Source organism: Pan troglodytes, chromosome X (assembly GCF_028858775.2).
Source record: "Pan troglodytes isolate AG18354 chromosome X, NHGRI_mPanTro3-v2.0_pri, whole genome shotgun sequence".
Taxonomy (NCBI): domain Eukaryota; kingdom Metazoa; phylum Chordata; class Mammalia; order Primates; family Hominidae; genus Pan; species Pan troglodytes.
In genome coordinates, this window is record NC_072421.2 from 64336410 (window position 1) to 64362697 (window position 26288).

The 26288-nt window shown below is 40.9% G+C and overlaps 1 protein-coding gene across 12 annotated transcripts in view; it reads right to left on the reverse strand.

Annotated features, from left to right (window-relative positions):
• EDA2R (ectodysplasin A2 receptor) overlaps positions 1–24853 on the reverse strand; it is a 43237-nt gene extending 18384 nt beyond the window's left edge. For 6 of the 12 annotated variants that reach the window (XM_016944110.4, XM_063804742.1, XM_054676281.2 and 3 more), the window contains exons 1-2: positions 24733–24853; positions 1909–2005 (exon numbers count right to left, since the gene is read on the reverse strand). In XM_016944110.4, the coding sequence (XP_016799599.1) occupies positions 1909–1995 (87 nt within the window). In that variant the 5' untranslated portion in view covers positions 1996–2005; positions 24733–24853. Of the gene's footprint in view, positions 1–1908; positions 2006–24540; positions 24674–24732 lie in introns of those variants that run through there. The other 6 variants (XM_063804743.1, XM_063804741.1, XM_063804739.1 and 3 more) reach the window with 3 other exon arrangements.
• Positions 24854–26288: the final 1435 nt, after the last annotated feature.

Genomic DNA, 26288 nt, shown 5'->3' on the forward strand with positions numbered 1-26288 from the left:
ATTGGCCAGATACTTATTTCCCAGTCTCTATTCCAGCTAAAGATAGCTACATCACCCAGTTCTGGACCATAAGATATAAGGAAAAATCTGTTGGACAGCTTCTGGGAAAAGACTTCTTCCCTATAAAAGGCAAGCTATTTTGACCTTGCCCCTGATTCCTGACTTTGACTATTGTATGGAGATATGATGCTTTGAGTTTTGCAATCATGAGGCCACAATGAGAACAAAACAGCAAGATGTCCAATATGAAGGATGAAAAGAGGCTGAGTCCTTGATAACATTGCTGATCTGCCCAACAAGCAAAAAGGCTGCCTGTCTCCAGACTTCATTACATAAATAAATATACTTATGGTTCATGTCATGGTTAAATTTTATGTTACTTTCAACTTACTACATCCTAATTGATTCTGAGGTGAAATAATTTTCCCAGAGCAAAGATGGGACTCATGCCCATGTGTATCTGGCTCTAAAGCTTATATGTATTACACATATATAAGCTTTACTATCTATTTTAATGTCCAGCATGACCTAACCTCTGGCGATCTTTCCTTGGTACTGGGATCCTTTATCAACCATGTGGGTACCCCACTGTGGGACATAATGCCATGTGTAAAAACTTAGAATTAGTGCTTGTATCTCTTGATATCCCTGCGCCTTATTCTCTTCATTTTTTAAAATACAAAGGTAGGAATAAAGTGGGCTAGATAATTATTATGTTGTTTTCCAGCCACAGATTCCTATAACTTTCCAACCCAAAACCCTCCAAAGAGCTCCTAATGCACTTAGAGAAAGATGAAAATTTCTCATAGACCTCAAGCTGCTATCTGGTCTGGTCTATACTTCTCTCTCTGACCTCTTTGTGTACTACCCTCCCTCTCATTCACCATACACCCATTGCACTACCTTCCTCCTTTTCCTTCAAAATGCCTAGTTCATTTTCACCTTGGGACTCTGCACTAGTATCCTCTCCCCAGAGGCTGTCTCCTTAGGGAGACCTTTCCTTGTTTCATAATCTGAAGTAGCCACCCAGTCACCCTAATTTGATTCTTCTCATATCTTCATATCAAGATTCTTCATTTATCTCTGTATGTGTCTCAATTATTATTTTTTCACTAATAATAGAAGGTAAGGTCCATGAAGGCAAATATTTTTGTTTGTTCTGCCATATCCATGGTGTCTACAACCATGCCTGCCACTCTGCAAGTGTTGAATAAGCAACTGCTGAATAAACAAAAATTGCATAAAATAGGGTGTGAATATGCAGAAACCATCTGCTAGCTGCTTGCTTCTGGCCTCTGTAGCCCCAGCTGCAGCCAAAATTTAATACCACCCCCAAGTTCAGGGACCTACAAGGGACCTGAGGAAAGAACAATTAAGCAGATCCAGGCTTGAAACAAGTAAGTTACATAAAGTCTCTGCCTTGCTGGTCATTTTATTCTGATCCTTATCTTTAATTGGGATTTTAGACCCTCCGTGGTTCCCTATCCCTATATTCTCCATTGCACAGCTTCCTCAGTAGCGCAGACCCTCTAGAACAGAGGTCTTCTTGGCTCTTCTCTCTTTCTCATTCCTAAGACCTGATATCTGGCTCTTGAACACCATGTGGTTGGGCCTTGCTTTAGCTGACAGATTACCCTAATGCTGAACAGTCCTCATGGGTCTCTGCATTACACATCTATTCTTGAAATACTCTGTTATCTCATGGAAACTTCCCTTGACCTTGATCCTGCTAGGCTGACTTCATGCTGGAATCATGACTGCTATTGCATACTCTGTGGATCCCAGGTTTTACCCGCTGAACTGGATCAGTCATAAGTAGGGCTGACTCCCCTAATCTTGGCCTCTTTCAGTTGCCGGGCTGGTTCCTAAGATGCAACAGAAATAAGTGTACTGAATAGGAGAACTTACCTTGGATAGCTCCTGTCCAGGACCACACCGTTGGCAGGTGACACACCGTCCCCATTGGTCCCAGTACTCATTTTCTTGGCAATCCATGGTGGGAAGGCTGTGGGTACAGAACACAAGAACTAGCAAGCTAGTGGGAAGGGACTATAAGTAGTGGCTTCCATGCCACTTGGCTTCTGGGTCCCCTTAATCTATTCTCTAGATCTGAGATAGTAGGGACGAGGAAGCCAACACAAAAGAGTTAATGCTTATGTAGCTCTGACCATGTGCCATGAGTTCTTGTAAATGCTTTGCATGTAGTAACTCATTCCATTCTCAAGACAATCATATTAAGAATTATTGTTAGCAACATTTTACAGATGAAGAAACTGAGGCAAAGAGACCAAGCAATTTGCTCAAATTCACAGTCAGTGGCTATACCAGGAGCTGAATTTGTAAAGAGAGTAATAAGACAAGGAGTTGGCTTCTGCCCAGGGGGTAAAGAATAATCACAATCCCTCATGTGTGAACAGATCATAACAATTTAGAAAGTACTTTCACATCTATTATTATTTGATCTACACAACATCCATGTGAGGTAAGCAGTATAGGGATTGTCATCTTTATTTTATAACTGAAAAAGCTGAAACATGGTTTCTCTTTGCCAACAGTGGCCTCAGTACCTCTGAGGACCAATACCTGCCATAGCTTCTGTCTTAGGCAGAATGGGAGGGGAGAATAACCCAGCATGTAGACATATTTTGGTGCACAAAGGTGCACAGATAGGGAAACATTACTCAGATAATAATTCTTGGAATACAGATGCATATAGCAGTAGAGCTAGCATTGAACTGAGATTAGGAGATATGGATTCTAATCCTGGCTATAGGATAGCAAATAATCCTGTTGCTCAGGACGAAGAGGTTTCCCAGTACATGGAACTTTCAGTGCTAAAACTGGAACAGTTCTGGGCAAAGTGGGATGGCTGTTCACCAAGCCTGGCTCTTACGCTTTCGATCTACAATCTGGGATGGATCACTTTATCTTTTCTGGCCTCAGTTACTTAATCTAAGCAAAAGGGATAGAATGTTCTTCACCTATTGTATATAGCTCTTGGGAGGGTTAAAGGAGCTAAGGTCCATCAAACCATTCTAAAGAGCTATACAAAATAAGACAGAGTTAAGTATGCAGAAAGGTTGTCTTCTACAAAGAGGAATTTTAATGAAGGGGCTAAAGTAATTCATAAATGGGGCTTATCCTACTCAAAGGGAAAGGTAGCATGAGGTTCTTTACTTACTCATGACTTCATACTAGGGTGAATTTCAAGTGGTTTCTAAAAGTGCCAAAGTCCTAAATGTGTACTCTTAGTCAGAAGAGACGAGAGTGTACATGTGTACCTTGAGAGGCCACCACTCCTCCACTCAAAGTTCCCCAAAAGCGACAGATTAAGTCATTCTAAATGGCATTCCATAAGTGCACCTTTTTTTCATCATCAACTGGGCCATTCTTTCCCATTCCTTCATTCAAAGGAAAGTGGGCTACAAGATCCATGCTTGCATAAGATAAACATACTGTCTTCTGTGCTGATTTGATTGCTGGCCCATGGTGTTGGCCTCAGTAGGCATGCTTCCCTCCCCTTGCCATGCACTCTTCTCCTTGAGAACAAAAAACTTCAGTATTCTCATAGCCTTCATGACCAGGAAGTTAAGCACCACAGTAACAGGGCCAGGAAACTGCTCTGGACAACTTTCTCATATCCCTTTTTGCCCACAAAACAGAAAAACATTGGCAGGAACCAAGAAGTAGCCCTCTTTTTGAGCTAAGTTCCCAACATAGGCGTTTAAAATCTCCATGACAACTGCTGCTGGCATTTGAGGGTCTGAGACATCCTATTTCATTTGGTTTCTAGAGCTCCACCCACCTAATAAACATCATGTGTCCTAAACCCCAACATGTCTCTCTAACCATGGCTTTGAAACCTCTGTCTAGGCAAGGCAGGCTTGGTGCCAAATTGAGCAAAGGGACTTTCTCTCCCCTCTTTTTTCCCTCCCTCCCTCCCTTCCTTCCTTCCTTCTTTCCTTCCTTCCTTTCCTCCTTTCTTTCTCTCTCTCTCTCCTTCCTTCCTTCCTTGATGGAGTTTTGCTCTTGTTGCAGTGCAATGGTACAGTCTTGGCTCACTGCAACCTCTGCCTCCTGGGTTCAAGCGATTTTCCTGCCTCAGCCTACCGAGTAGCTGGGATTACAGGCACATGCCACCATGCCCAGCAAATTTTTATATTTTTAGTAGAGACAGGGTTTCATCATATTGGTCAGGCTGGTCTCGAACTCCTGACCTCAGGTGATCCACCCGCCTCGGCCTCCCAAAGTGCTGGGATTAAAGGCGTGAGGCACCGTGCCCAGCCTTCCCTCTTTTTTTCTCATACTATTTATTCAAAGCATACAAATTAAATTATCTTTCATTCAACGCTTAACAAATTGACTTTATTAAAGAGAACAAAATTATAGATTCTGGACTCTTTTGAAGAGGTCAGGGCGTATGTGTAAAACTACCTAATAAGGGTTAAATGTCATTACCTAGGGAGAAAGTCAGACCTTATATGAATTTTTCCCTGTAATCAACAGTTTCCTGTAGCATATGTAACCACCTTTTAAAAGAAAAAATAAGAAAGAATAATTATGTTTTCAGAAAATTAGAGTTACTCTGAGGTATTCCATACTGCAGCTAGACACTCTTCCAAAGTATCACAAAAGATGTGGCTGAATCCTCTAAACTTCTGGCTAAGTTGGCAATTTATACAGACCTATAAAGTTCCCAAGAGTAGAGACCACTGCATGCCCAGTGCCTAGCCCTGCACCTGGCACAGAGTGTGTACCTCAACAGTGCTTACTATTTGTTAGCTTATCAACATGCTACATTCCCTGGACTATGGTTAACTATGCATATTAATCTAGCAACATAGATCATTTCTCTTTAAGATAATGACTTTCCAAACAATAGTAGTAACCTCACATCAAAAAAAGAGCAAAGCTCTTAGTTAGGGACATGTAGACTTGAGTTTTAATTTTAATTCTGCATCCTCAAAGAAATGGTTTTACCTTTGTCCGCATCAGTTTTTTCATCTGCAAAATGGAGTTTTAAATAATATACTGCACAGTAATTTAGAAAATTAAATGCAATAATACATATTAAGGGACCAAGTATAGGGCTTGATACATATGAGACGTTTGGTAATTAGCAGGTTCCCTTTCTTCTTTCCTCTTCAGAAGAGTGAGGTTTATAGTAAAAGGAGTGCACATTTGTCATTTTTGGGATGTGTGGGGAAGAAAAAGGAAAGGCACCCAAGCTTCTTCATTGACCATTTCAGCTGGGGCATGAAGGCCATTTTTAAGATGGATGCCACTATAGCAGTTTCCTCCTCATTAATCGCAACCACCAGTGACCTGATGCTTAAGGAAAAGATTCTCCACGATACCCTCAGTGCCTAAGCCACCTTGGCTAAAAGAAACATTGTTCTAAGTGTTTGCTGGATTTTTTTTATCAAGGCATTTCTGTATAGGATTAACTTGGTCGACAAACGTTTGGAAACTTTTCCGAGACAATTGCCTTTGAAATGGAAGTGAAAAAGAAATAAAATTAGATTTGCAAATAAGTGAGGATGTTATTATGGACTTTATGAAATAGCACATGATTTTCCACAGAACAGTCCCTCTCACCTCCACAACCTAAGGTTATGGCTGCTCAAGAACATTTTTTTCACCCCAACTCTGACATGGGGTTGTGTTCTCTTCACATTACTGAGGGTTGGGGAGAGGAAGGGAAGTGGCAGATGCCTCTTGTCTCAATCCCATGGAGTATAACACATGATGAGGTTCTGATTCTGCTAAAGCGCATCACCCACTCAGTTGTACTGTTTGTCAGCTACACCCTGAAATACTTCCTCCAACTTCCCAACTTGCCCAGAGAATATCTGATCTGTGTAACTCAGAAGTTACACAGATGAGGTAATGTGGAAGTGCTCTAAAAATTCATGTGGGTAACATGCTGGGATTTTTTGTCTGTTTCTGATTGCAGTACAACATATACATAGTAAGGAGCATAAAGATTAAGTAAATTAATAAATTTTTACTGTATACATGCCCATGTAAACACCACCCAGATAAATACACAGAACTTTTCTATTACCCCAGCAGGCTCCCTCACGCCCCTTCCCAGTCAATATCGACTCCTCCCCAGGTAATTACAGCACTGGCTTCTATCACTACAATTAGTTATACCTGTCCTTGAAATTCACATAAATTTGAATCATACAAGATGTGCTCTTCTGTTTCTGGTTTCTCTTGATAACTATAATGTCTGTGATAGTTATCCATTATGTTTTGTGTAGCAACATTTGTTAATTACTATTGTTGTGTAGTATCCTATTGTATGGATATACCACAATTTATATATTTTTCTTGGCAAACATTGGGCTGCTTTTAATTTGAGGCCATTATAAATTGAGTTGCTATACTATGGTCAATGGATTTTTTAAAGAGTGCCGAGAAAATTCAATGAGAAAAAAAATATTTTCAAAGAAGGGTGTTGGGGAAACTGGATATCCACATGCAAAAGAATCAAATCGGACCCCTACTTCATATCATATACAAAATTAACTCACAATAGACTAGATCCCCAAATGTAAGAGTTAAAACTATAAAACTCTTATAAAAGTTTTCTTATAAGAAAACATAATAATTCTGTAATTAATGTTTTTCTTATAAGAAAATATAGGTGTAAATTTTTGTGACACTGGATTAGGAAGTAGTTTCTTAGATATAACAACAAAAGCACAAGCAACAAGAGAGAAAAACAGAACAATGACATGTCAACAAAATTTAAAAATTAAAAAAGTTTGTGCTTCAAAGGACACCATCAAGAAAGTGAAAAGACAATCCACATAATAGGACACAAAAATTTTCATATCACATATCTGATAAGAGACTTGTATCTAAATATATAGAAAACTCTTGCAACTCAAAAATAAAAAAAGATAGATAATTTAAAAATGAGTAGAGAATTTGAATAGATATCACTCTAAGACTTACAAATGGCCCATAAACACGTGAAAAGATGGTCGGTGTTATCAGCAACAAAGGGAATGCAAATGAAAACCACAATAAAACAGCACTTTATATCCACTACCAAAAAAAAAAAAAAAATAGCCGGCCAGGCACGGTGGCTCACGCCTGTAATCCCAGCACTTTGGGAGGCCGAGGCAGGTGGATCACCTGAGGTCAAGAGTTCAAGACTAGCCTGGCCAATATGGTGAAACCCTGAATCTACTAAAAATACAAAAATTAGCCGGGGATGGTGGCAGGCACCTGTAATCCCAGCTACTTGGGAGGCTGAGGCAGGAGAATTGCTTGAACCCGGGAGGCAGAGGTTGCAGTGAGCCGAGATCGTGCCATTGCACTCCAGCCTGGGGGAGAAGGATGTGGAGAAACTGGAACCCTTGTGTATTGCTGGCGAGAATACAAAATGATGCAGCCCCTTTGGAAATTAATTTTGCAGTTCCTCAAAATGTTAAACATCATGTTACAACATGACCCAGCAATTTCACTCCTAAGTGTAAATACCCAAAAGAATTGAAAACATGTGTTCATACAAAAACCTGTAAACAAATGTTCCTAGCAGCATTATTTATAATAGCCAAAAAGTGGGGAAAATCCACATGTTCATCAACTGATAAATGGTAAACAAAATGTGGTTTAGCCATACAATGAAAATTATTCAGTCAGAGAAAAGAATGATGTGCTTAACATGTGCAATAACATGAATGAACGTTGAAAACATTATGCTAAATAAAAGAAGCTAGACACAAAAGGACAAATGTTGTATGATTCTATTTACATGAAATGTCCAGAATAGGCAATCAATCATAAACTAGCTTTAGTGGATATCAGGGCCTGGGGAGAAAGGGAAATGGGAAGTGACTGCTGAATAGGTATGTTTCTTTCTAGGGTCATGAAAATGCCCTGGAATTAGACAGTGGTGATGGTCGTGTGACTTTGTGAATATGCTAAAACTAGTGAATTATACACTTTAAAAAGGTAAATCTTACAGTATGTGAATTATATCTCATTTTAAAAGATGGTTCTTTAGCTTTATTTAATACTTTGAATTTATTATTCCAATAGGATATTGCTTAAGTTAGCCCCCCCAAAAATGTTAAAGCTGCTATGAATATTTTTACACAGGCCTCCAAATACAATTTGATTCATCCAACTTCTCACCCAAACTTATCCAAGTATGTGTTGTATATACCTTGATTGTGTTTACAAGGGCCAACAAGTGGCAATATGACTAGAATTATTCCCTTATTTTGCCTGTCTGTCATGTGGCTGCTCTTCCCACCCATCTCCCTGTCCTGATTCCTCAAAAAATAATGTAGACGATTAAGAATGCAAGCAGACAGGGAAGAGGAGAAACAATACAGCTGACATCAATAGTAATCCCCAAATTAGCTCATCATGCCCTGAATAATTGATGTTGGCCAAGTTTCTGCTGGATGTGAGGTACCCAGGCTGCTGGGGGTGCAGCTGCTCCTTGCTGCAGCTTGTGGCTGCTGCTCTTCTCAACTTGCACACATGCCTGTGGGGTGAAACATGCTCTCTCTATGTAGTATGGGTAGGCAGGAAAGAAGGACAAGTCTAAATTAAGAACTCAGTACTTCAGGATATTTGCTTTGCCTGGACAGTGCAGGAGGTGTGGGATTAAAAACGATGAAGAAGACAGCAGATGGTCTCCATGCCTTGCCCATTCCTCTACTGCGAGCCCATCTATCCGCCCACATGCACAAGACAGAATCAAAGAAGTTGCTCAACGTAGCCTTGAGAACACTGCTTTCTTGAAAATCAAGCTTCTAAACTGTACAGTGCCATCATTTCCAGATGACTGGCCTGTAATTCAAATGTTGCTTTACCTTTTGGTGTTGGCACTCAGCCTTTCCCTTTTCTGAACTGACCCAAGGCCACTTCTATCCAAGGTTTATCTTGTCTATAACCTCCTTCCAAACTATCAAACATCATATCTTCCTTCTGCCCCACTATTTGTAAAGTTTGCATTTCCTGTTTTAGCTCAGCATAGTGAATGGTCCTAGTCCCAGCTCTGCCATCAGGCGAATATCCCTTCCCAATGCTGGAATCAAGTTCTCCATTCATACCACGAGGGAGTTTGTTTGGCTAATCTCTTAGACCGGTGGTTCTCAGTCTTGGTTGCACCTTGGGAGTGCCAAAAAATAGTGACACCTGGGTCCCTCCCCTAAGATTCTGTTGTAGTTAGTCAAAAATGTGGCATGAGCACGCTACATTTTACAGTTCACCAAATGATTCTCATGTGCAGTCAATGTTGAAAATCACAGTTTTAAGGGCTCTTTTCTTTTAGTTCTGACCTTGTCTGTTTCACCTGAAAATAAAATGCAGTCAGAAAAAAAGGTTTTTCTGTATCTCTCCCCCATATTCAGAGAGAATCTGTTGAGGGAGAAACCCAAGGTCTATCCATTTTTTTCTAGGGAGAATAGAAAATAAAGATAAAGGGGATAAAACATGTTAGATTATGTCATTTCCAGCCTCAAAAGCCATTGATGGCTCCCTCTTTCACTCATAATATCACATAAGTCCTACATAGTTTTGGATATAACTTCAAAAATGAATGGGTATGTAAAAACATAAAATATACACAGTGATGTATGGCATATAATAAAGAGCTCATATTTAAAAAAATTAAGTTCTTATAATGGCCAATAGAGACCTTAGATGATATGCCTACCTCAATTTCCCCCATTATTTATTGACCTTAAGTTCTACTACTCTTTTCCTTATTGTCTTCACTCCACCCATGCTGGCCTCCTTGTTGAACTTCAAACTAACCAGAAATGCCTTCATCTTAAGGCCTTCACATCTGTTGTTCCCTCAAGCAGGAATGTTCTTCCCCAGATACCTGCATGGCTACTTCCCTCATCTTCTTCAGTTCTTTGTTCATATACAGTCTTCTTAGTCAGGCTTCCCTGACCACTCTCTCAAATTTTCACCTTCTTTCCAGAATTCCTATCCCCGTTTCCAGTTTTATTCTTTTCCATAGCACATATGACCTTATGACATATCATAAATCTTATGTACTTTATTGCTTTTTCTTCCCCAGTTAGAATGTAAATGCTATGAGGCCATGGTACATATTGTGTTTGCTACTTCTTCATCAGTGCTTACAATAGTGCCTGGCACACAGTAGGCATTAAACAAATATTTGTTGAATGATAAAATGGTGAAAATCTACAGAATACTGGGAATACTCTCCTGTCTGAGTAAAAGGTTTCATAGTTTATAAAGGATTTTACATCGATTAGCTCAACAGATCACCATCACATCCCTAGGAGGAAGCTAGGGATTGTTATCAAAAATTAATAAATTTGGTCAGGTGCAGTGGCTCCCACCTGGAATACCAGCCCTTTCAGAGGCCTAGATGGGTAGATCACATGAGGTCAGGAGTTCAAGACCAGCCTGGCCAACATGATGAAACCTCAATTCTACTAAAAATACAAAATTGAGCTAGGTGTGGTTGCATGCACCTGTAATTCCATCTACTTGGGAGACTGAGGTACAAGAATTGCTTGAACCCAGGAGGCTGAGTTTGCTGTAAACCAAGATTGTGCCACTGCACTCCAGCCTGGGCAACAGAGCGAGACTCTGTCTCAAATAAATAAATGAATAAATACATTAAAGAAGAAGATCACATGATGAGGAAGGAACAGACAGATCTGAGACCTTGCTCAAGATCTCAGTAAAGAAGTAGAGCTGGGGGATCATCATGGCAGACGGGAGGCAGGACTAGATTGCAATTCCAACTCAGATGGACAGAGCAGTGTGAGGAGGTTTGCATCGTGCATTTTAGCTCCAGGACGACTGCAAGAACAAACCAGGGATCTCGAGAGGACCTACAGACACTCTTAGGAAGTGGACTGCTCCTGCAGGACCCAGGAGACACTCCAAATACTTTGAGCACTCCAACAGCAGAAGTGGGAAAGGGAGATCCTCCATTCCTTAACACACACCCACACTGAGGAAACACTTAACACACTGGGGAAACACACTGGGGAAAGTCTAATTTGCAGGAGAAGTTTCTGACTTTACCTGCAGCTGAGTCAATTTAGAGGGCTGAGCAAAATACAGGGGTAGAGGAAGCAGCGGGAAAAGCCCCGGGAGTTTGCTGGGTCCCCAAGCAGGCCTGGAACCACAGGGAACCTTCAGAAGGGTCGCCAGAGGCACAGGGGAAAATGCCACGGGGAAAAGGAAGTCTCCAGCTGAACTTTGTAACAATTTGAACCAGAAGAGAAGCATCCTGGCCAGAACTTGGGGTAGGGCATGAATCTGGTGTGGAGACTCTAAAGGAGTGGGAAGAACCAAAGCCCTTTTCTTTCACAGATGGGAGGTGGGTAACCTGGGGCAGGTTCTCAAGCCCTACTCACCCATTGCCTGGAAACAGACTTGGGACTGTTATGGGAGCACAGTGGGAGTGAGACTGGCCCTTTGGATTGCATGGGAGCTGGGTGAGGCCTGTGACTGCCAGCTTTGACCCACTTCCCTGACCACCTGCATGACTCAGCAGAAGCAGCCATAATCCTCCTAGGTACACAACTCCATGGATCTGGGAACCTCACCCCCACCCACACAGCAGCCACAGCAAGACCTGTCCAAGGAGAGACTGAGCTCAGACATGCTTAGCCCTACCCCCACCTGATGGGCCTTCCCTACCCACCATGGTAGCTGAAGACAAAGGGCATATACTCTTGGGAGTTCTAGGGCCCCGTGTACTACTGGTTCCTCTCCATACTACCAAAGCTGATGCTCTCTGAAAAGCACCACCTCCTGGCAGGAGGCCAACCACCACAAAAATAGAACATTAAACCACCAAAGCTAAGAACTGTCACAGAGACCATTTCATCCCTTGACACCTCCACTGGAACAGGTGCTGGTATCTACAGCTGATAGACCAATAGATGGTTCACATCACAGGACTCTGTGCAGACAACCCCCAGTACCAGCCCAAAGCCGGATAGACTTGGTGGGTGGCTAGACTCAGAAGAGATATAAAAATCACTGCTGCTTGGCTCACAGGAAGCCACATCCATAGGTAAAGGGGGAGAGTACTACATCAAGGGAACACCCCATGGGACAAAAGAATCTGAACAACAGCCTTCAGCCCTAGACCTTCCCACTGACAGAGCCTACGCAAATGAGAAAGAACCAAAAAAACAACTCTGGTAATATGAAAAAACAAGGCTCTTTAACACCCCCCAAAAAATCACACTAGCTCACCAGCAATGGATCCAAACCAAGATAAAATCTCTGATTTACCTGAAGAAGAATTCAGGAGGTTAGTTATTAAGCGAATCAGGGAGGCAACAGAGAAAGGTGAAGCCCAATGCAAGGAAATCTAAAAAATGATACAAGAAGTGAAGGGAGAAATATTCAAGGAAATATATAGCATAAAGAAAAAACAATAAAAACTTCAGGAAACAATGGACAAACTTTTAGAAATGCAAAATGCAAAGGAAAACCCATCAGATTAACAGCAAATTTCTCAGCAGAAACCCTACAAGCTGGTAGAAATTTGGGCCCTATATTCAGCCTCCTAAAAATATACAACTATCAGCCAGGAATTTTGTATCCACTGAAAGTAAGCATCATATATGAAGGAAAGATACAGTCTTCTTGAGACAAACAAATGCTGAGAGAATTCACCACTACTAAACCACCACTACAAGAACTGCTAAAAGGAGCTCTAAATCTTGAAACAAATTCTGGAAACACATAAAAATAGAACCTCTTTAAAGCATAAATCACACAGGACCTATCAAACAAAAACAAAATTTAAAAATAACAAAAAAGCAAGATACACAGGCAACAAATAGCACAATGAATGCAATGGTACCTCATATCTCAATACTAACATTGAATGTAAATGGCCTAAATGCTCCACTTAAGAAATACAGAACTGCAGAAAGGATAAAAACTCACCAACAAATTATCTGCTGCCTTCAGGACAATCACCTAACACATAAGGACTCACATAACCTTAAAGAAAAGGGATGGAAAAAGGCATTTCATGCAAATGGACACCAAAAGTGAGCAGAGGTAGCTATTCTTATATCAGACAAAACAAACTTTAAAGCAACAACACTTAAAAGAGACAAAGAGGGACATTATATCATCATACAAGTCCTTGTCCAACAGGAAAATATCACAATCCTAAACATATATGCAAATAATACCAGAGCTCCCAAATTTATAAAACAATTACTAACAGACCTAAGAAGTGAGACAGACAGCAACACAATAATAGTGGCGAACTTCAATATTCTACTGACAGCAGAGATAGACAGCAACACAATAATAGTGGTGGAGTTCAATACTCTACTGACAGCACTAGACAGGTCATCAAGAGACAAAGTCAACAAAGAAACAATAGATCTAACCTATACCGTGGAATAAATGGAATTAACAGATATATACAGAACATTTCATCCAACAACCGCAGAATACACATTCTATTCAACAGTGCATGGAACTTTCTCCAAGATAGGCCGTATGATAGGGCTCAAAACGAGCCTCCATAAATTTAAGAAAACTGAAATTATATCAAGCACTCTGTCAGACCAAAATGGAATAAAACTGGAAATCAACTCAAAAAGGAACCTTCAAAACCATGCAAATACATGGAAATTATATAACCTGCTCCTGAATGATCACTGGGTCAAATACAAAATCAAGATGGAAATTAAAAAAATTCTTAGAACTGAATGACAATAACAGCACAAACTATCAAAAGGACACAGCAAAGGTGGTGCTAAGAGAAAAGTTCATAGCCTTAAACGCCTATATGGAAATGACTAAAAGAGCACAAACTGACATTCTAAGGTTGTGCCTCAAGGAACTAGAGAAACAAGAACAAACCAAACCCAAACCCAGCAGAAGAAAGGAAATAACCAAGATCAGAGCAGAACTAAATGAAATTGAAACAACAACAACAAAAAAAACACACGAAAGATAAATAAAACAAAAAGCTGGTTCTTTGAAAAGACAAATAAAATTGATAGACCATTAGCAAGATTAACCAAGAAAAGAAGTGAGAAAATCCAAATAACCTCATTAAGAAACAAAATGGGAGACATTAGGACTGACACCACTGAAATACAAAAGGTCATTTCAGGCTACTATGAACATCATTACACACATAAAGTAGAAAACCTAGAAGAGATGGATAAATTCCTGGAAAAATACACCCCCCCCAGCTTAAATCAGGAAGAATTATATATCCTGAACAGACCAATAACAGGCAGAGATACTGAAATGGTAATTAAAACAATAACAACAACAACAAAAAAATCCAGGTTCAGATGGATTCACAACTGATTTCTAGAAGACATTCAAAGAACAATTGGTACCAATCCTTTTGGCACTATTCCACAAGATAGAGAAAGAGGGAAGCCACCCTAATTCATTCTATGAAGCCAGCATCACCCTAATACCTAAACCAGGAAAGGACATAACCAAAACAGAAAACTACAGACTAATATCCCTGATGAACATAGATACTAAAATCCTAACACAATACTAGCTAACTGAATTCAACAACATATCAAAAAGATAATCCACCATGATCAAGTGGGTTTCATACCAGGGACGCAGGGATGGTTTAACATACACAAGGCAATAAATGTGATATACCCCATAAACAGAATTTAAAACAAAAATCACATGATCATCTCATTAGATGAAGAAAAAGCATTCAACAAAGTCTAGCATCCCTTTATGATTAAAACTCTCAACAAAACCAGCATACAACAGACATACCTCAATGTAATGAAAGCCATCTATGACAAACCCATAGCCAACATAATACTGAATGGGGAAAAGTTAAAAGCATTCCCTCTGAGGACTGGAATAAGACAAGCATGCCCACTCTCACCACTCCTCTTCAACATAGTACTGGAAGTCCTCGCCAGAGCAACCAGACAAGAGAAAGAAAGGGCATCCAAACTGGTAAAGAGGAAGTCAAACTGTCACTATTTGCTGACCTTGGAAACCCTAAAGACTCCCTCAGAAAGCTCCTAGAACTGATAAAATAACTCAACGAAGTTTCCAGATACAAGATTAAAGTACAGAATTCAGTAGCTCTCCTATACACCAACAGTGACAAAGTGGAGAATCAAATCAACAACTCAACCCCTTTTACAACAGCTGCAAAAAATAATTAAATACTTAGGAATATATCTAACCATGGACGCAAAAAACCTCTACAAGGAAAACTACACAACAGTGCTGAAAGAAATCATAGATGATACAAACAAATGGAAACATCCCATGCTCATGGATGGGTAGAAACAATATTGTGAAAATGACCATACTGCCAAAAGCAATCTAGAAATTCAACGCAATTCACATCAAAATACCACCATCATTCTTCACAGAATTACAAAAAAAAAAATCTAAAACTCATGTGGAACCAAAAAAGAGCCCACATAACCAAAACAAGACTATGCAAAAAGAACAAATCTGGAGGCACCACACTACCTGATTTCAAACTATACTATAAGGCCATAGTCACCAAAACAGCATGGTACTGGTATATAAATAGGCACATAGACCAACGGAACAAAATCAAAAACCCAGAAGTAACCCCAAATACTTGCAGCCAACTGATCTTTGACAAAGCAAACAAAAACATAAAGTGGGAAAAGGACACCATTTTCAACAAATAGTGCTGGGATAATTAGCAAGCCACATGTAGGAGAACGAAACTGGAATGTCATCTCTCACATTACACACAAATCAATTCAAGATAGATTAAGGACTTAAATCTAAGACCTGAATCTATAAAAGTTCTAGAAGATAACATTGAAAAAACCCTTCGAGACATTGGCTTAGGCAATGATTTCATGACCAAGAACCCAAAAGCCAATGCAATAAAAACAAAGATAAATAGCCGGGACCTAATTAAACTAAAGAGCTTTTGCATGGCAAAAGAATCAGTCAGCAGAGTAAACAGACAACCCACAGGGTGGGAGAAAATCTGCACAATATATACATCTGACAAAGGACTAATATCCACAATCCACAATGAACTCAAAAAAATCAGGTAGAAAAATCAAACAATCCCATCAAAACGTGGGCTAAGGACATAAATAGACAATTTTCAAAAAAGATATACAAATGGCCAACAAACATACGAAAAAATGCTCAACATCTCTAATGATTGGGGAAATGCAAATCAAAACCACAATTTAATACCTCCTCACTCTTGCAAAAATGGCCATAATCCAAAAATAAATAAAAACAGTAGATGTTGGTGTGGATGTCGTGAACAGGCAACACTTCTACACTGCTGGTGGAAATGTAAACTAGTACAGCCGCTATGGAAAACAGTGTGGATATTCCTTAAAGAACTAAAGAGAATCATATATATATATATATATATATATATATACACACACACACACAAACACACGTATATATATATACACACACGTATATGTATGCATATATACATATATACACACACACATGTACATGTGTGTATACACGTACATATATACACGTATGTGTGTATACATACCTATATACACGTTTGTGTGTATGTACACATACACACACGTTTGTGTGTATGTACACATATACACACACGTGTGTATGTATATATATACATATATATTGATGAGATTCGAGACTATTATTTTTAGTGAAGTAACTCATGAATGGAAAACCAAACACTGTATGTTCCCACTGATATGTGGGAGCTAAGCTATGAGGATGCAAAGGCATAAGAATGATACAATGGACTTTGGGGACTTGGAGGGAAGGCAGTGAAGGGGGGCGAGGGATAAAATACTACAAATAGTGTGCAGTGTATACTGCTCAGGTGATGGATGCACCAAAATCTCACAAAACACCACTAAATAACATATCCATGCAACCAAATACCACCTGTATCCCAATAACCTATGGAATTTTTTTTAATTAATAGATTAAAAAATACTGAGGCTCAGAGGGAAAGTATACAACTATCTTTATTTGGCTAGCAAAAAGCAAGACAGAACCCAAAGGTCATTTAGAAGCTATGAGTCTGGCACACTTTTCAAGGCAGTATTGAACTCTAAAATAGGGAATGGAGGTCCTCCCAGCCTTCACTGAAATTTTTTCTTCAGTGATATTTCAGGATGGGCAAAAAAGCATTTTATTAATGTTAACCTGAGTGCATTTTAAATAATGGTTTGATAGGGTTACTGCCCAAGCTTTAGGAGACAAGGGCCAGGTCAAAGGTGGTTACAATAGGAACAGAGAGGAATGATGGTGGGAGATACAAACCTTACAAAGTGAGGACAAACAGAATGACCAGAGTCAGAGATTCTGAGAGTTTCTGCCTGGGAAACCAGAAGAATCCAAGTGCCATGAGAAGCGTGAAAGGAGCGCAGCTTGGTAAAAGAAAAGAAAATGCACTGTTTTTCAATTATTTTCAGTATAGAGAAGTTGAAGGGGACAGACGAACATTTCAGTGGTCATGCCCAACAAGCATATACAATATGTAAAATATAAGTTGAAGTTGGAGATGTGTCAAATGCATAAAAACACCAGAATAACAGTTCTTGCTTATGGCTGCACATCAGAATCATATGGAGCACTGAAAAAGAAATCCTACGGTCTAGATTAATTAAATAAAAACCTCTGGGGTTGGATAACCACTGGCCTAAGTAAATCATGGCAGAAGTTAAATCATGGGTAAAGAAGAATGGCTGGATGCAGTGGCTCCTGCCGGTAATCCCAGCACTTTGGGAGGTCGAGGCAGGTGGATCACTTGAGGTCAGGACTTCAAGACCAGTCTGGCCAACATGGCGAAAAACTGTATCTACTAAAAGTACAAAAATTAGCCAGGTGTGGTGGTGCATGCCTGTAGTCCCAGCTACTCGGGAGGCTGAGGCAGGAGAATCGCTTGAACCCTGGAGGCAGAGGTTGCAGTGAGCCGAGATTGTGCCACTGTACTGCAGCCTGGGTGACAGATTCTCAAACAAAGAAGAAGAAGAAGAAGGAGGAGGAGGAGGGTGAGGAGGAGGAGGAGGAGGAGAAGGGAAGAAGTAAGAAAGAAGGAAGAAGGAAGGAAGAAGAAAGAGGAAGAAGAACCAAACATTGAGGGTCACTCATACTTGAAGCTGGAAGAGGAGGAATACATGACAGCAACGAAGAAGGGGAAGCCAGAGAAGAAAAAAAAAAAGAACCTTGATAGAGTAGAATAGGACAAAGCTTTAAGAAGTAAGGGATGAGTAATGTGTCAGCTATTGATACTGGGACGTGGAGGAGGCCAGGACTGAGGATGTGTCATTTTTATTTTATTTCATGGGCATGTGATAAAAGTAAATTATCTTTTTGTGTTTAAGTATACTAAAATCTGTGCCTGGAATAGACATAATGTAGAGACCACAGGTGGGTACTACAGTTTTTAATGGGCTACTTTCAACATTTCCAAAGTGGCTGAATAATTTTAACTGTTAGTGATAGCAACATCTGGCCCAGCAATGTCAGGAATGGTATATCAACAGAGGAGAATGAACCTGCGCAAAATTAAAGAAGTCTCATCTATTCTCCTTTGTCTTTTATTCTAGCGCACAGAGCAAGAGGTAAAGCCCCAGCTGGGGAAGAAAAAGAAAAAAAAATCCTTACTAAAAGCTGTTGTCATTGTACAGACAAAATTTATAACCAACTGAACTGGGCTACTTCCACTTGGCCGAAAGTAAATGCTAACCATATGAGTCAATTGTTTTGCCTTCAAAACATGCGTATGTGCACAAAGACAACAAACAAAGCACAAACCTCAAAAGACAAATACAACTTAGCAGACTGTAAATTAAAAATATAAATATTTGGTTAGTGTTTGGAAACTGCTGAAAAATAATTGTTAAACGAATGGGGAAAAGAGACTGTGTAGCCAAGAATACAAAGATACCATTATAAAAGAAATAGGATGAAATTAAGAACAGCAAACTCTAGGCTGATTTTGAGGGAAAACGTTCTTCTACTGACTGCTAAAATACTCTTCCCAAGTGGGAGCAAAAGCACAGAAACTACCCTGGATTATGTTCAAGGGTAAAATGAGATAATGTATGTGAGAGTGCTGTGGAAACTCCAGATTGTGCTACGCATGTGAGGAGTTGCTATGATTGTTGTTACTATCCCACCCAGAGCTGGGGAACAAAGGGTATTGGAGACAAGCCCCAAGCCAGACCGGCACTCAGCTAACACCCGAAACCTCTTGCTTTGCTCTGCTGTTATCCTAGCCAAAGTGAGTCACTGGTCATGTACCAATCACCACAAGATTCCATAAAATTATGGTATCATAAAAAAATTAGTTACTCAACCAGCAGTACTGGAAGGGGAGATAAGCTGACTTCCCAAGAAGGCTTTTGGCTGAGTTGTCCCAGTTGGGTATTGAATTCATGGTATGATTTATTTGCAGGGTTGGGACTGGATAAAACTCAGTCAAGTACTCCAATTTCTGATTTCTATTAAGTTTGTTGGTCTTGCCCCACACTCCCTCCACCCTGTCCCATTTACCAAGCAATCTGGAATAGCTGTATCTGAAGATGTCAACAAGAACAGTCTCTTTTTTTTCCCATGGCAATCAAGTACTCCATCCCATCCTCATAGGCCTGGGAATAAAATATCCTAAAGGAGCAGAGATACAAACCAGTGGGCATTTACAAGCCCAGCCCAGGTCCACATCCTTAACAAAGGACTGGAAGAATAGAATGAGAACTATAGAATGAGGCATGTCTGTACAAAATGAAATGCTGCTGCCAAAATATTTCTTCATTTTTTCTTTAGATGTCCAAGAAAAGGGAGAAAGGTATAGTACTTTGTGAGGTTGTGGAGGGAAGGTGAGACTGATAACAAGAAGCCTATGACCTCATATGTAAATGCACATTCTTTGAGACCATTTTTAGACTCTGACAATCTTAGAGTCAAAGGGAGGTTTAAAATTAATGTTAGTCCCAGTGGCCTTTTGCCCAGTAAAGAAATACCATCCAGCTCTACTTGAAGTCCTTTAGTAACAGGCACCTCAGTACTCATAAGACAGCACATTCCATCATTTTTTTTTTCCTCCTCTTTGGCAACCAGTTAAAACTTCAAACTATCAGATAATTGAAAACATATAGTCATGGGATCCTAAAAGTATTATTCAGGACAACTTAACCCCATTCCCTGATGATCTAAGATGAGGAAACTAATGCTCAGAAAAGGGATAGAATTTTCCCAAAGTCACACAGTGGTCAATGGTAGAGCTAAAAGTAGAATTCAAGTCTGCATATTCAGGGCCCAGTGGCTTCTCTGCTTCCCATATACGAAGAAAGGAGTTGGCCCAGCTTTAGGACCAATTACTCAGTGACTATACTACCAAGGCTCCAGCTTCTTTTTCCTAACTCCCACAGCCCAATAATGGCTCATTTTATCCTCAACAGAAACAATTCCAAAGGGTGGGCTGGGTCATGGAGAGGTGGATCGTAGAAGGGAAGAAGTGATGCCCACTCTTTTTGGCTTAACCACAATGGTGACTAACAATCTCCTGGAAGTAGGACATCTCAGTGTCTGATTCCACCATATATTACATGGAAAATCCTTTATTTTTGAGAATAGCATGATGTCTTTTGGTGGTGTTTGGAAGATATAATAACTGTTGTCATCCCAAGATAGGGAGAATTAATTTCTGGTCACTCAGCAACCACTTGATGAGTACTTTCTATGCTAGGCATTCTATTAGAACTTAGTGGCAAGAGAAAAAAACAGAGGTGAATAAACCATATTCTCCAAATTTAGGAGATTGCAGTCTGGTGGGGAACATAGAAAATATATACAGTAAACTCTAATCCAAGACAAAGTATAGCCATCCTCATATCTATGTTCACAAAATAATAGTAGTCGTATTTTACATACTGATGGTGAAACTTACCCATATCTTTCCTGTTAAGCTCCCAAGAAGAGAATACACGGGTGGAGCTAGTTTCTAGAAAGAAAGCAGTGAAAAGCAGCTTCTGCTTCAATATGAAGCTTCAGCACTGAGGAATGGCTCCAAAAGATGACTCACTCTCTGCAGGAAGCATTCAAGTGGAGCAGGTCAAGAAGACATCTAAAGAAAGGAATTCTCTCAAAGAGGGAATAACTGGTATAAGGTAATTGGAGGATCCCTCTTTCTTTTGACTCATTCTTTAGTGCCAGAGTTGGCGTAATTGCCCAGCTATCTATCACCTTAAACCCTAACAGCTGTGGAAAATGAAAAGCCATACTGAACTTGGAGTAAGAAAAATGTGTCTTGCAGTTCTGGCACAGATGCTTACTAACTAAATGATCTCTAGCAAGTTTCATTTTCTCTAGGCCTGTTTGGCCACCTGTATAATATATATAAATAAATCTGCAATTCCCTCATTTGGGGATAAGGAATCAGTGGGATGATGGATTTGAAAGTATTTAGCACATAGTGGAAAAAATGATTTATATTCTTTAATTTTTTTTTGAGATAGGGTCTCACTTTGTTGCCCAGGCTGGAGTGTAGTGGCATGATCATAGCTCACTGCAGCCTCAAACTCCTGGGCTCAGGAGATTCTCCTGCCTCAGCCTCCCAAGTAGCGGGGACTACAAGTGCCCAGCACTCAGTGCCCAGCTATTTAAAAAAATTTATATAGACAGGGTCTCTCCATGTTTCCCAGGCTAATCTTGAACTCCTGGGCTCAAGCCCTCCTCTCGCCTATGCCTCCTAAAGTGCTGGGATTACAGGAATGAGCCACCCTTCCTGACCAGAAAAAAATAATTTAAAAAATAATAAATTACAAGGAATTTTGTCACATTTACCCATCCTGTTCCTTTTGCAGTATTCCTCATCACTATGAAGACATACTCATACCCCAATTTATATACTTCAAAACCACAGAGTCATATTTGACTTGATACCATGCCAGATAAGAAATGATACAATTATCTGAGCTGTTTGACCTGGGAGCAGAAGATGCAGGGGGATCTGATCTCTGGTCTTCAGATCTCTGAAAAACTGTCATGGAAGAAAAAGAACAGACTGCTCTAGGTGGCCTCAGGGAGAATGACTAGGATATCCAGGTACAAGCTTTAGGAAAACTAAGTTCAGCTTAGCAAAAGGAAGAACTTTTAACAGTCCAAGGCTTTCCCTGAAGACAGTGGGCTCTCTCAGAAAGCAGTAAGGAACCTCCCTCTAGAAGTGTTCAAACAGAAACTGGCAAGGATGTTTTAATGTGGAATCCATTAGGGTAAAGGAAAATTACAATTCATGAAATTCTACTTGTCAGGCACTGTGCTAGACCCTTGGCAGGAAATATATCTTTTAATCCTCCCAATAACACCATGATGTGAGTACTGTTATCCCTCTTTTTCAGGTTAGAAAGCTGAGGCTCAAAGAATTTGACTACTTCTCATTGGGCTTACTACTGGCATGGTGGGTGGGAGGAACAATTATTTGTTGCATCTGTTTGGCATTAAATGCAGTAGTACCTCAGACTGTGTGTAAAACACACACACACACCCCACATACTTCTAAATGTCTTGTGGAAATACTGATCCTAGTTGGGAATGTCAAGCACATAATATGCTTAGGATCACAAACAGCAGATAAATAGCAGACCCAGGACTTGAAAATAGCTGTGTCTAGCTCAGAAGGTACATACTCTTTCTATTGCGTTATCCACAGAAGTGAGATGGGAATGCACAACCTTGTAAGGTCTAAGCTAACCCGAAAAGATTCTGATTTTCTCATTCTTCCTTTTTCAATTCCATATAATGTATCAACTACAAAGTTCTGTAGATTCAACTTTTGTGATGGCTTGTTAAATTCATCACCTCCTTTCTATTCCTACAGCCATGACCTCAGTTCCAGGGCCTTGTTCCCTCTCTGCCCCTAGTTTATCCCCCTCTTGTGTTTTCCTATTCCAATCCAGCTGACTAACCTTTTACCAGATTACTCTTCCTAAAGCAGAGGATCTGAAGTTTTTTTTAAGCTCAAAAACTTTCAATGGCTTTCCATTGTCTGCTAAATCAAATCAAAACTCTAGCATCCACTGTCTTTTGCAGTTTACCACCAATCTGCCTTGGCAAGTTTAACTTCCATTTTTCCGCTAATCGTACTCCAAAATCCAGCTCAGCTGGTGTTCTTTTCATATGCCCTGAGCTTCCCTGCCTTAAAGCAGTTGTTCCTATTTTCTCTGCTTAAACTGTCTTCTCTATCTCCACCTGTTGAAATCTTATCTGTGTGCCACAGTCTATCTTAAATAATAATAGTTAATATTTATTGAGTGTTTATTTTGGGCCAGCCACTGTGCTAAGTGTGTGCAAGTATTTTATATGGATTATCTCATCTAATCCTCACAACAGCCCCATGAGGTGGGTGCTATTATTATCCACTTTAGCCTGAAGTTAACAGAAACTCAGAAAGGGAGAAGTAATTTTATTTGTCCAGGGTAACACAAGTTAAATGGTGAGCATGGGATCTGAACTCAAATAGTCTAGCTCTGGAGCCCTGAAAGGCATTACAATTTCAAAAAAAGAATAAAAAAAAACCTTTTTCTGATTTCGTATGGTTCAACTTGATACAATCCTTACTTGGCAGCCTCTAAGCATTTTTATTTAACTTTTAAAACCTCTCTTGTGTTATATTAATATTTATCCGTGTTTTTATATCCAGGATGAGATTGTCAGGCCCCAGTGGGCACAGCCTAGGTCTCAGACAGACATCTCACTGTCTCACACATGGTGGCACAGACTAGGTGCTCAGTGAGTCTGCGGAGTTGAAGGTATGTTGGGGTGAAGAAAAGAACAGAGGAGTTATCTAGGGAAGATGTTCCAAACTCTCCTGCCCCAGCCACCCAGCATGACATTGGCCAACGCTGCCAACACCTGTCTAAGTCAGACCCTGAAGTCTCTGTTTTCCTAGCCTGGTCTCTGGCGGGTCCCTTCTTGTCCCCCAGTTCTTGCAGCTTGCTGGGTCTTGGCCAGTGTTTGGGGTGAGGCAGGATCAAAATAACACTGCCCGGGGCTCAGCTTCCAGGAATGAGAGATCAAGTGAAACCAAGCTCGGCGGGTGAGGGGGTGGATTGAAAGCCCCCATACAGAGCCAGCATGCTCTTTACACAAGCCCTGACTTGCCCTCAAGCCACGCGGGTTAGCAGTTCTGCTTTCCTCAGGATGCTCCACAAGTCTGATCCACTGTCCCCACCTTCACTAACACCCAGCCTCCTTCTCTTCTTTATCTCCCAACCCTAGATGCTCAAGGTTGTTGGACACGTCCAGGCATGTTCTCAGAGGCAATGCAGGTCCAGTAAGAGCCTACAGGAACTGGCTCGCCAAGATCCTAGAGATGTCAGCCCAGATCCCTGGTACCTCAGAAAGCGCTCTCCGGACACAAATGGATGGACTGACAGCCAGCCACAGGGCGCCTTCCCAATTGTTCTGATTTTGCGGTACCCTAGCAGGATCATCCTGACCTGATTCTGTACTTCTGCACCTAGATGCCGCAGGTCCCAGCCGCCTTGCCACACCAGGGGGTGTTCCCACACTCACCCGGTAACGGACGAGTAGATGGCTCTTGCTCCCAAATGGGACTCCGGTACAAATCCCCCTCAGCGCAGAGCACACATCTCACCCAGCCCCCTCCCGTCACCCCCCGCCCTTCACCCCGCGCCCCTCAGCCCCCGCCCCTCAGACCCGCCCATCAGCCCCGCCCCTCAGCCCCCAGCCTGCATACACACTCACAGTATATGAAATTCCTTGTAATCAAAGTTCCGCTTGACTCATTTCACATCCACGTGTAGCAACAACAGCCCAAACCCTCCTTTCACGGTAAGCTTACCTCTTCCGCCCCCGTGAAGTTCCTAGAGCAGCTATTGGACTGTTTGAGTGCCTAGGCGTGGCTACGAAAAGAAACTGCCTTTGAGAGGCACAATGTGAGGCTGAAGAACAGTGACCCAGCCACTGGTATGGCAGGAGCTGCAAATCTCCTGGGACTGAAGCGGGGGCCAGAGAGTAGAGGGCCAGGGAGTGGGGTCCAGAGAAAGCATCAAGTTGTCTCTTTCACAGCTGAATGCAGCTCAGCTCATCAAAGTTTATTCATGACTTAGCAGGCTTGGAGTTTGACAGGGAAAATTATTGTTGGAAAACCAAAATTTTCAGACACATGGAGAAGCCGCTTTCCAGCTCTGCGTCTGCCTCAAAAAAATACTCCTCCATTCAGAAGGGTAGATAGGATTGTGACAGGAGGAAGAGAGCAGACATGAAGCAGGGAAAAGACCACTCAAAATAAAGGAAAACTGGATTCGGCACTCAGCTTTGATCATCCATCTTCTCTGGGCCCCTGAGTGTCTGTACAAGGAGGGGGTTGAGCTACGTAGTCTCTAAGGGCACTTCAAACAATGACACTTTGGGAGTTTATTAATCCATGATCTCAGAGGCAGCGGTGGATAAATCCCGAAACGTTACTAGTCCCTGACCTTGAAGAGTTTGCAGAGCTGGGAAGATAAAGTAGACCGGACAGAGACAGACAATTAAGGGCCAAACTATGAGGTGCAGACTGGAAGGGTTTGGGGGCCAGTAGGAAGAAGGAGTAAAAAAGAGTCTGACAAGGAAAGCAAATGCTTTTCAATAGATTAGGAGGTTTTAAAAGAGGTCAAAGAGGAAATAGCCTAATGGGTAGAGGAAAAGAAAAGCTTGAGCCAAGGTATGGGGGAGAGGACCAAGAAATGTGCCATTATCAGTCTCTGAGGGACCCCTCCTGTACTGGGCAGAGGCTATATGCCAGCTCAGGGTGGGGTCTCAGTAAAGCAGCTGAAAAGCCTTTGGTGGGAAAGGGCTGAATAGGCCCTAAGCTGAAGTAGAGAAAGTCCTCAATGAATTTCATATCTGTCCCCTAGCTAGAGTTAAAACCAGAATAGGCTACTGTGGGCTCAGGCCTAGTAGAAGGGAAAACTGCCAGAATTGGAATCCTAGGTCTGCCCCTTACTAGCTTTGTGACCTAAGGCAAGTTACTTAACCACTCTGTGGCTCAGGATTCTCTTCTGTAAAATGGGGAAAATAACAATCCCTTACTCATAGGATTGTTTCAGGTATTATATGAGTTAATATACAAAATAGTGTTTATATGCATAAGGAGCTTAGAATGATTTCTGGGACATAGTGGTATAGAAGTGTTTATTAAATATAAATAAATACATGAATGCAATTTAGGGACCTCTGAAATCATCTGTGAGATTCAAATGAAAATAGCTACCCTGGGTACCTCCTAATTCTATTCTGTCCTTTCCTAGAAAACAGGA